This window comes from Mesitornis unicolor, unplaced genomic scaffold, assembly GCF_000695765.1.
Source record: "Mesitornis unicolor isolate BGI_N332 unplaced genomic scaffold, ASM69576v1 scaffold31816, whole genome shotgun sequence".
Taxonomy (NCBI): domain Eukaryota; kingdom Metazoa; phylum Chordata; class Aves; order Mesitornithiformes; family Mesitornithidae; genus Mesitornis; species Mesitornis unicolor.
Genome location: NW_010189410.1, coordinates 3,127 through 14,909, shown reverse-complemented (window position 1 = coordinate 14,909; position 11,783 = coordinate 3,127). Strand labels below are relative to the sequence as shown.

General features: G+C 43.4%; 1 protein-coding gene across 1 annotated transcript in view; it reads right to left on the bottom strand.

Annotated features, from left to right (window-relative positions):
• Positions 1–11,783, bottom strand: part of RASGEF1C (RasGEF domain family, member 1C) — a 17,386-nt gene that overhangs the window by 4,969 nt on the left and 634 nt on the right. The window contains exons 2-6 of the mRNA XM_010186061.1: positions 9,953–10,027; positions 6,261–6,356; positions 5,071–5,173; positions 4,881–4,960; positions 4,163–4,258 (exon numbers count right to left, since the gene is read on the bottom strand). Of these exons, the coding sequence (XP_010184363.1) occupies positions 4,163–4,258; positions 4,881–4,960; positions 5,071–5,173; positions 6,261–6,356; positions 9,953–10,027 (450 nt within the window). The remainder of the gene's footprint in view (positions 1–4,162; positions 4,259–4,880; positions 4,961–5,070; positions 5,174–6,260; positions 6,357–9,952; positions 10,028–11,783) is intronic.

The window sequence follows — 11,783 nt, the reverse complement described above, 5'->3', positions numbered from 1 at the left end:
TCAGCAGGTTCTCTCGTGTCACAACTCAAAGATAACACAAAGGACGAGCCCATGACAAAGCTGACCCCCAGGGCTCTGGGATTTGATATTCAAATCTGAGTCTCCCCACCTCTCCAGCACTAGCACTGTGATAGAACAAGGCCACTTGGAGGGTTTGAGTTATAAAGTCAGCAGCCACCTCTGAGAGCATTCTCCTGTGGCAGCAATACCTGGCTTTTAATCCACTAACCATAAAGTTAATCACCATGAACTTAAAGTAAAGCACATCGCATGGTAGTGTCCAAATGCTTCCACTGGCCTATTTGTAAATTAACTCAGCTGTAGCTTGTTAAGCATGTACCAAAGTTAAAGTGCCTTCATGGTGCACAGGACCAGCCAAGGGAGCTGGTGACAACAAAGCAATCTTTTAGTTAAGTATTTAATGTCGCACTGTTATTGCATCTCATGCTTGCACATCAACTGTAATGGGATATGAAATGGACCTAGAACAGGATGGCAGCTGTTATTTTCTAGTCTACAGCCTTCACGATGCAACAGTGAGCGTGAGCAAGTCATAGATGTGAAAGCATTTACTGAGGCAAAGAGTCTACCAGCCACTACCAACTCTTGTTAGGGAAACAGAAGCCAATTTCAGTTTCAGCTAAAACACCACATGCAGTAAACTGCTGAAGATCTGCATTTCTGCTGGCTTTTTTAATGAGACAGGCACAGATAAACTCTGTAATGTCAGTGCAATTAGCTATAAAAAAGCTTGCACTGACACTATCCTGACACATCCCACAGATGTAAGAATGGAAACAAAGCACAGCCTAACCCCCAAAATGCTGAGCCCCCCTATCAGGGTGAGGTGAAGCAATTTCTAATAAAACTGAGCTAAGTGTCTTTCAGGATTCATTTTTATATCATGCAAACTAGATCAGTCAACCTGAGGTAAAGAATACAATTCTGTCTATGTAGTTTGTTTTCTATGCAAAACGATGGCAGCTCTGTAACCAGCGTGGTCTTATAGGGTGGAAAGATGCAGAGCCAGATACTGATCCCCAGCTACAAATTACTGCCAGGTTCTGGCTGCATATTTTTTGCAGGCAGATGTGAGCTTGTTCTGCCTTGGTCCGTGCTGCTTGGGAGCTGGGTCACCATCATTAGTGGTACTAAACATAAACTAAAAGCCTTGCTGGGAGGGAAGGTCTATGAATGTGGGCTCAATGCCATGTTAATACAGCTACAAACCACCAGTCAGCTCAGAGCGTGGGTAGAGCTTGTTCTCATCTGCATCCAAAAGGTGTCAAAGACATACCCCACGATACCAATTTTCTACACATTTCCAGGGAATGTCTGTCTTTGGGTCACCATTTATTTCCTCAATAAAAATACTCTATCCTTTGTTTTTCAGATTTCTGTAGGAAAAACAACAAAAGTGGATATAGCTACACTAACTTTGGCTTCAATCCAGGCCCTTTGCTAGCACAAAATCTGGGTTAGTGCCAGAAACTCTTATTTCACTCCCTTTTGATTCCCCCCGTGCCATCCAACCCACCCACATGCTGAAGGACAATTGCCTCCTGCAGAAAGAAGAAAGCTAATGAGATCAGACGTGTCCTTCCTCCATAGGATCAGGCGGCAACAACAGAGACCCGCACTGTACATACTCCCAACATTTCAAAGCCAGAGAAATGTCATTAGCACAATGCAGGGATTCCCAGTGGAATGACTTAATTTTGGAGATGGCACAGGTCAGCTGACTGCACAGATAAAACCAGACTTGGCTCCTAAAAAGCAGCCCCCTCTGAATTCTGCATGAAACATCAGCCCTTCTGCATTACCAGTTCTCTCACCCTGCACTTTGGTGGGTTTATTTCTGCTGCTGTATTGCATCTCTCAACTTTGAGAGCTGCCTTGCCGTGCCTTTTTACAAGCCTGCTCCTGAACCAGAAACGAGTAGTTACAACTATGCCATTTACACACTGAGAGAAGGGCTGGATTAGAACAGTAAGGACCAAGGTCAGGGGATCCTCCATGGGAATACTGAGATCCTCCTCCTACAACCTGTGCTGCAGTCTCGCACGAGCACCTTGAGGATGAGGACACAGAGAATTATGCCATCAGGCAGTGCTCTTTGTGACAGGAGGCCAGTGTCACATGGGGAATTTGGGTGAGATGTCTGCACAGAGCAGGAGGGGGGTGCCCCAGGTCACTGGTGCACCCTGTCTCCCTCGGAGGGTATAATTTAGCCCCTGTGCTGTGCTTCTATTCAAGAACTGTTCAAAACCTAGCAGCCAGGACACCAGCCCTAAGGAGAGGAAACTGAAGTTTCTGGTGAGGCTGCCAGTTACATTTTAGCTCCATGAGCCTACAGGCAGCTTTTCTTCCTGCGAGATGTAACCCAGTGCTTAGCCTGCTGGTCAGTGCTCCCTCCGGAGCACCTTCCTTCTCAAGCAGATGGACTGAGGCCTCCATCTGCGCTTTCGGGGTGGTCACTTGTCCAGAAGAGGGGCAGAGGGGATTAGGATCTCAAACTCTTCAAGCACAATTCAATTTGAAGATAAACAAGGTCTGCCACAAGTTTGCCAAGAAACAAGATGTCTTCTATCAAAAAGTGATCCTGTTCTTTCATTTTTATTCAAACTCATTAAAATAAATAACTAATAATCTTGCTTAAACAAAAGAAACAAAATCTTTTAATTCCTACAGCAAAAATGACATGATCTGCTGTGTCTGACACTAAAATACCCAGTGTGAGTAGCTACCAGATCATATGCTTGAGCATTTCCTTGAACTAATGTTATCTATACAAGGGAAACAGAATATGAGCTTTTTCTTATGTAAAACAGATTCCTTTCAATCTAATAACCTCTCTGGCCTCAGTCTTAACCAGCTAGGGGTTGAGGTATGACAGAGATTGCCAACTTCCACAGGAAATTAAGTCAAACAATAAAGCAACTGGCTTGAATGTATACAACGGTTGCAGAAGAACTAAACTGCAGCAGCATCTCAGACTGACAGATACTCGCTGCGGTGTGAAAGATGTAAAAGAATTTCTCTGCCAGTCACAAACATACAAAGCCATCGTCTCTCCTCTGCATAAAGAAGAGCTTTTCAGAACAACTCAGCATACTTCCATTGCAGCTGAGTCAGCCTGCAACCAGATGCTCATCTCATTTCACTGTAAATGCTGTGAGATTCCATTAGCTTCCGCAGATTTACATCAAATTTATGGGGATGTGAGATTAGCATCTCGCCTGGCTCCTCTAGTGAATGAATACTAAATTCCGTATTATGTTTGTTTATGCAGTACCTAGTTTACCTTAGCCATGCACTGTGCAGAAATTACCTATTTAAGACTATGTGCAATCACAATGTTAAAAATGAACCCTCTTTCATAAAACAAAATAAAGAGAATTGAACGGAGAAATAAGAAAAATTAAGAAGCACACTGAGGCACAAAACAGGAGGATCCTGCACTAACCTCTTGTCAATCTGATTTTTGCAGCATCACTGACATCTCAGAAAGCTATGTATCTGCCATGAACACGAATAAAACACTTCAATTCTTGCTCGCCGAGATGGCAGCAACAACCAAATGAAATGAAAATTCACAAGGACAGAATTTCACCCCAGATTTGCTGCAGTGGATTCAGACTAGACTTCTTTGCAGGGTTTGTGGTAAATTATCTGTCCCTAAGGTAAATGGAGAACCACCTTATCTCCGAGCGCTGTGCCCTTTGCTCTCCATCTCATGCGGCACAATCGGGGCTTGTCTGCACAGAGGCCTGGCTGGCTTGGCTGTAACAGCTCCACCCCGGCCTATTTGGCTGATACCTAAATGAAAGTCATTTTAGTCTGGAATACCTGTTTCAAGTTTATCAGTCTAAACAGCGTGAATTTTCCAGGGATACAGAGATGCTTGTAACAAAGTCCTCCATTCTGTGTGTCCTGCCCTCTTCTAGCTCCCCAGTGTCTGACAGCAAGTCCACAAAAGCCTTGTGATCTATTTCAGACTCCTTTCAGCCACAGATTTACATTTCCAATTGCATTTAACAGTCCACGAACCTGGTGACCCACAGAAGGGTGAAGAACATTTACATCAAGTCTTTGAGCCGCCGACTCTCAGCAGCACAGCACACCATCCATTTGGAGATAAGTGAGAGGTGGTCACACCTACCTTCTCCCTGTTGCTGTGTGCGGTGAGGGATCTGTGAGCAGCCCCCCGCAATGCTGTTCTGTAGTTATAGAAGTTACCAGTAGGGTCCATCTGGTGCTAGATACAGAAAAGAAAGTGCTTTGGTTAGAAAGTGACCTGGGCCCTCTACAAACAACTTTACCCTTAGTTGTAGCAAATCCTGAACAGAGCCTAGCCTACATCTTCAAAAACCCACGTATACACAAAGCCCCATAAACCACAGGTACAATGAGAGATCTACAGATCATGGCTGTCTGTACCTTTGATTTTTTTCGTAACAGCTTACTGAACTTTTATGTGAAGAATAAGGACTGCACATTTTATAAATGCCAAATCCTGATATCCTCAATACATAAACCAACCTTGGCCCTTGCTTACTAGGCATAGCTGGGAGCTTTACACTCAGCACTGTGAACATGGTCAAAACTGGCATCAGTGGAAACAATGTGGCTTGTGTATAGGCCGATATTTATTCTTCTTTTCCTCCTCCTGTTTATTTGGGTGCTCTGATCCCCCTCTACATATCAGCAGCTTCACAACTTCCTCACTACACCTCAGAAACTTTCAGCCAGAATCTGGCCTTCCACCTGTGAAACACGTCTGCAAACATCTCATAACTAGGTAACAATGTGAAAATTCACAAACAAAAAAATCCAGAATATAATTCAAGCAGTGTATCAGAAACTTTTTTTTTTTTTACCTCAAGTATGAAAAATTTGGCTGTTTTCACTTTTGACCAGGTCTTCTTTAGCCTGGAAACTGGACTCATGTTCATTCCAGCTATGAATGAGAGAGGGAAAAAAAGAGAACCACGGATCAGAGTCAGGTTTACTTTTTCATCTGTGACAGCTCTCTCTCCATTGAGAGATCTGGTTCGAAGCTGTACTTACAAATGATTGCCATCAGTGAATTAAAATTCCCTATGTTAAAGCACTCTCGGGCAACGTCAATGAAGAATTCGATGACTTGTGCTCGCTGTTTCTTTTTTGCAGGCTGCAAATCAAAATAAACAAATATCTGTAATAAGCATACGTAGAGTTGGAAGGTGTCTTCAGCTTTTGTTCCATACATAGCATGGGTCCATGCACAGTTTGGGCCATCTGCTATCAGTCACTGGCCCTAATTCTGTTCCCGCAATCCAGTGGATACAGGTGAGTGGCAGCCTCTAAAATCAAAGCTTTCACTGCAGTGACACAAGAAATTCATGGCAATTCCCAGGCTTGCCTCAGTTGATGTCTGAGTGCTGGAATAGGCAGCCCAAACAGTCCTGAAGCAGGGCCTTAGCTCCCCGCTGACCCTCTCAATCAGTGGGCACATCAGCACAGACTTTCCTAAGGGCAGGATTTCACACCCATGGAACCGCAGCATCTTTGTCCCAGAAAGACTGTTTCACTGCATTTATCCCCTTCCTCTCTTCTGGCCTTTCAGGAATATGGCCAGGGCAAATGGTAGCTTGCATTTTAAATTTACATTTTAACTGGATTGAAATAATTCTGCCTTTTCCAAAGATGATCATCAAAGCGTAATGCTTTTGAGTTATGGGCTATCTAGGCTGTTTATACCATTACTATTCTGTCCTTCCATGCTCTTTTCAAGGGAGAAAACATGAATTTCATTTTGATGTGGCCAAGTTAAACAAACTAAAACCACTACCAAGTTAAAAAAACACCAGTCACAGCTACAGTAATGGGCAGCAGGACAAAGAACCATGCAATGGGAATTCACATGCACAACAGAGCTTTAGGATGACAGATAACAAATATTGCTCCGCTAGAATCTTTTCTAGCAGAAATCTCACAGGATAATTCAAGGCATTTTTTCCGCTCTTTTTCCCTGCAGGGTTCATTATTCCACACTGTACTCCTACTACATCAAGAGAACAGTGCATCCCTTGTGTGTCGCCAGCTCTGTTTTGCAATATGTTTGTCATTTATCAGGTCGTTTCTGCGAGTACAATATTACTAAAACTTACTGTCAGACGCTTAGCTAGGTCGTAAGTAATAAATCTCCAGGTTTGCTTATTAATGTACGATCTCAAACTCAGGCATGTGGTAAAACATGCCAGACACTTTTCACTTACCATGCAAATTTCTGTTGCTACAAGATAGCAGAGTCTATTGAACCATTTCACGTAGGCTTCAAGGTTACTCGTCTTCTTCTGTTCACTGAAACAAGTCTGGGGAGGAAAAAAGCACAGAAAGATACATAATTGTGTTCCAGTTGGCTGCCTGATTGCTAAGATAAATACCACACAAAGGTAATTACTTGGTCACATCGCTCTCATGCGCATGGAAGACTGTGAATAAGGGGACCCGCTCACAAAGTCAGTGTAGGTGGGTGGTTGGCAGATGCACAAGGTCACACTGTACAATTCACACTGGTGTATAGAAAACACCTCCATTTTTCCTGCAGCAAGTGTTTCCCAGCGCAGTCTGCACTAACCCTTGCTCACTGGGACATGAACAGCCAGGGCACTGCAGGATTCAGACAGCAACAATGACATGAGAAAAAGACAGACAAGCAGAATCTTCCACAGCATGCTCAGTTTGGGCCTTTGATTGCAGGACTTCCTTCACTTCAGTAAATGCAATCACCCACAGCCCTTTTCTGCAGGGGAGAGGCTGTAATGTAGTGAACAAGAGATAAGCAAAAGAAAACACAGCTCTAGTTGCTTCTTTATGAAAAAAAAGATTTCCCTCACTGAGTTTTCAGGATCATGGGCTCTCTAGTGACCAGCTCTGTCCTGATGGCTGCTCATGAACGGGTCGTTTATATGCCAGAGATACTTCATTGATAAGAGCCGTTACAAGAAGCACATTTTTAACTTTTTTTTTTTTTGTATGAAATGTAACAAATTCCCATAACTGATACAGGCTGTGGGAGCAGACACTTGGCTGAACTCTTCGTGTTGATGTCCTTTGACACCTACAGATAATTTGACTTCAGTGGAGTGATAGGGCAGTTCACACAGCCTGAAGATGCTGCTCGGGATTATGAGAATTCAAGCCCTTTTCCCAGCCCTAAATAGGACACACTGCTCTCTAGAGTCTACATGATTTATTTTAACATTCATTAACAACCACTAGAGGGTATCAGAGAATACCGATTTTTTGTTTTATTAAGATGATCATTTCCCAGAGCTGCCATAAATACATGACACTGAGAAGAAAATCACAATGCATAAACACAGATCCATTAATGTCAATGCCATGGCACATATTATGTAAGCTAACAAGTGACAAAAGCTCCTTAAGATGTGGGGCTTAACAAGATTCTTGAGATAATTCAAGGTAAGAAAATATTCACCTGTGATTCTGTACACAGGCATGTTTAGAAACAGAAATCAGAGGCATGCTATGGAGGAAGTCTTAACAAGCCTGAAATTCCCAGCCGCTTTAAAAGCAGACTACGTATACAATAAAAATATATTCTAAAAGCATCTCAAAGGTAAACGACAGCAAGCAGCACATAAATTTCAAACAAAACAAATGAAACCCAAAGCAGCCCCAACATATCCAAGCAGTTACTTTTCTTGTGCTCTGTGTTATTGTTCCTTGTTACAGCAAAAAGGTACACAAGACACAGGTTTTGTTCTGAATACAGTATTTCCATCTCAACACTGCTGTCCTGTGCCAGGGCATAAGAACCACAGCTAATACCACAGAACTTGTGAAAAATATGCAACAGTTATAGCTGAAACAACAGTTATAGCTGAAACAGACTGCTTTTTAAAGGTTAAGCTTTATAAATGGCAACAATATTTAGCACCTCTCTAGCATCTTCCATCTGCAACTCAAAGCGCTGATAAACATTCATAAGTGAAGCCTTTTGAAGCCCTCACGCAAGAAAGATGTTGAATATGATCTCCATCTGGAGGGAATTCGGAGCAGAGCCAACTCCTGTGGTTAACAGGGGTGGTCTCCATGGGTCAGGGAATGATCTGTCTCTCCATGTAAGGTCTGTGCTGCTATGTACGATGTTCTGCCAGGTCCCACACGATCCCTCAGCTGTACCTTACCCTGCTGCGGAGGCTCATCTGCATTATTGCTGGGACCTCTGGTCAGGGAAAGGGTGGAGAGAAGTTGCACACTACTTCTGCTTTCATCAGCTTTGCTGACAGGAGGCTCAATAATTTGTTAGTGTCATGTCTTGTGTGAAAATCTTACAGCAGTTTTTGCTTTACTAAGTAGATCCTCCTGGGGGAAGACATTGTCTTGGACTTGAGTGGTGCATCCCTGCGTTGTGCCTGTTATTTTCTGTTGTTATGCACTTCACTGAAGTCACAGAACTGTTACTGGGCAGCACCTCAGTCTTCAGATTTGCATTTGAAGAACATGCATAACTGCCAAATAGTTTGTCATAGTCTGTCAAGATGATATGCTTGGATTTGCCATCCTACCATCATTTTCAGGCTCTCCATCTTTCATTCTAATCCTTCCTGTCCACCTTAGCTGATGTTTCCTTATGTTTACTTGGTAACCTCAGTTTCTGTTCACATCTTTGTGGTATTCTGTGCTGGCTCCACAGTTGAAATTCTAGATACGGCTACAGCTGTTGTGCGTACATTAGTTTATTACTGAACATTTCCTTCTTCCTCTTAGCATCCCTTCCCCTATGACTTTATGCAATTTGATTTCACTCACTGCTGCTGCCTCCCTCCCACTCTTCCAAAATTCACTCAAATTTAGTGCCCCCATTTGACCTCTTTCATTTTACTTCGATACAGATAATGATGACTGTTCATTTTCAGTCTTATCCCTCATGTTTGCAGCAGGTTGCTGAAATCTCAGTGGCTGGTTTGATATTTTATGTTTCTGACACATCTTGGCTACCTTGGGGTTCCTTCCTAAAGGATCTGATCAATGCTCAGAATACTTGAAACACCAGCTCTGCTCACTCCACTCTCCCCAAAACCAACTATAGAATCTTCATAACTCCAATAAGAGAACAGCCCAATGTTGCAGATTTTATTCATCTTCCATCCATTTTTTCGCCATCACAGGCTATTCTGGTGCTCTTTCGGCAGGACTATAAACAGAGGTCTTCCTGTTACATTCGGCGCCCAATGATGAAATCCTGCCACTGACACATGAGCTCAGTGAGAGCCGAAATGCAGTTCTAGAGCAGACTTTTCCACCCTCCTTTTCTGGCAATATGTGAAGTTTCTGACAGTCCCTCTCCAGCCAGAAAGTCTCTTTCCTTATTGAGGCACTCATTGAAATGCTGCTTCAAACTCCACTGGAATCAGTGGGAAGACACCAATTGGCTTCCATGGGCTCTGGATGCAGCCCTGATCAGGCACTCCACTCCCTGCAGTGCTTTGCGTTAAAAGCTATTGTGTAAAAAGAGAAGAGTGCGTTGATTCATGACGCACTGACTCATTACTGCGGTGCCTGGGCACACGCTAAGGGCATTACATCACATCCAGAGTCTCCGTGCCTTCAGCGCTGGGAACAGACATTCCCTGGTGGTGTACAGCCACCAGCCATCTGCCCTGGTCACAGCAGGTTAGGAGGAATAAGCCAAAAATCAGAACATCAGGGTGCTGGCCAGGCTTGGGCTAGGACATACTCTCATTAGGAAGGAATGGCAATGACCTGCCAGCGCAAGCTCTACAACAGGTCTCATCCTTGCTGGGAGAATACAGGTCATCAGTTGGCATGGCCATGGTCAACATGTGCTCCAGGCGCTGCTCTTATGGATATCACCTCATCAGTTCACCCAAAACAAAGAGTGGTTGCAGGAGACACCTTGCATGCAGACAAATCATACCTTGGTGCCATCCAGAGGGTCTTTATGTACAAACGCCTGCACAAACTCCTCAGGTCCAATGTGACTCAGCCTTTCCTGTTAGAGGGGTGGGAAAAGAAAGAGAGGAAGAAATAAGAAAGTGCCCCAGAATCTTTTCTGCTTCTCTTGGTAAGACAATCCATTATCCATCAGCTCTGAATGGTGTTACTGAACTGGTAGACAGCCAACTAGCACCAGACATTAAAATTCATAAGAACAATTACAGTTATTTCAGCAGAAAGAAAATGAGAGTAAATATGTCTCATTACTGACAAGCTACAGTAAGAGCCCTTTCCACTGCACAAAGAAAAAGGTGCTGGATGCACAAGGCCTCATCTGGAAGCCAGCAGACCTCAGGTCTGTGCTTGGCACTGTCACAGACCTGCTGTGGTCCAGCATTACTCAGTAGCCTTGTTTCCCAGCTGTTAAAATGGCAGCAATGCTGCAATCTGGTAACCACAGCAATGCACTGCTCATCTGCACACACAGTGCTCTGACCCTCTCTCCCTACCCAGTGAAGCTCAGGTGATACCCCGGGGTGGTGGCTCTGTGCCACTGCGGAAGGAAGGCACTGAAGATGCATGTGCTTACATTAAAGGCATTGCTTACACTGTAAAGTGTCCCAGACATCACCCAAAACAAGAGTAAAATAAGCATCCAGATCTCTCTTAGCAAAGGACAGTCCATTTCCACCAGCTCCTGAACAAACTTGGCAGTTCCAGCCACACCACTACCCTTCTTATTAGGCTTTTCAATTTCTTTAAATATTTTTATTTAAAAAAAAAAAAGTATTTCCAGTAAGTTGTAGGCCACAGAAGTGTTTCAGAGGAGTTATTTTGAAATTCCTACAGCCCAATCTTAGGACTCTCAAACAACAACAAAATTAATGGTAGTTTTGCTTAAGTGAAAATTCTGTGGCTACTTCTGTGTTATTCCTCTCGGCTTCTCACCTTGCCACTGATAACTCTACAGGACTCTTACTAAAAAATAACTGTTGTTAAATAAGTAGCAAGTAATTCTTACTAACAAATAACTATCAGACAGTTTTAGTGCAGAGTAGTTGGCATACCAGATGCAGAAAGTAAAAGACAAGGTACAGAGCACTGGTTATAGTACAGTGGACTGAAAACCTTTGGCTGCATCACTTTTAAAAGTGCAGCAGTGTCTCTGTTACAGGAATCTCCCTTTGAAAGGGAGTTGTACTGTGGAGGAAGAGAAAAGCAAGGAAAAAACCTCCAGGCAAAAGGACTTTTACTCTCTGGCTTAAGCTATACAAAGCAAAGACAGAACAAGTTGCATGTTCTGTAAACTAACCAAGGTGAGAAGACAACCCTAAATTTGGAGTTTCTGAGCCATTCCACTTCTTGATAAACAGAATGTCAGCTACCTTCAGAATGCCCAAGGCTAATTCCATATTCACTCCAATCCACAGTCCATTTCATGGTTTGGTTTTCAAGCCTTCCTCTCAAGGATGAACAGTGTCTACAGGAGGACAGGCAGCAGGGTATCATTAGAGCATTGAAAGATTTGCAGATGGCAGCAATGTTTTATGCTCTTTTATGAACATCCAGGAGGTCTACAAGGAGGACCTGAACCTGGGAGAAGGGTGTGCAACACCAGCACCTTGGTACTGCAACTGGAGTGATTACCATCAAAAGCCTGTTTGAGAGTGCACTGCAGTCCAAGGAGGAAAAGAGCAGGACTTCACATGGGAGCAGTGTTTGTGCACCCTCATATATCCACACACAAAGTCCCAAAAGGAAGAATGAAAAACACATCAGGCAACTTGGATGCTTTGTGTATCTGTAGGAAT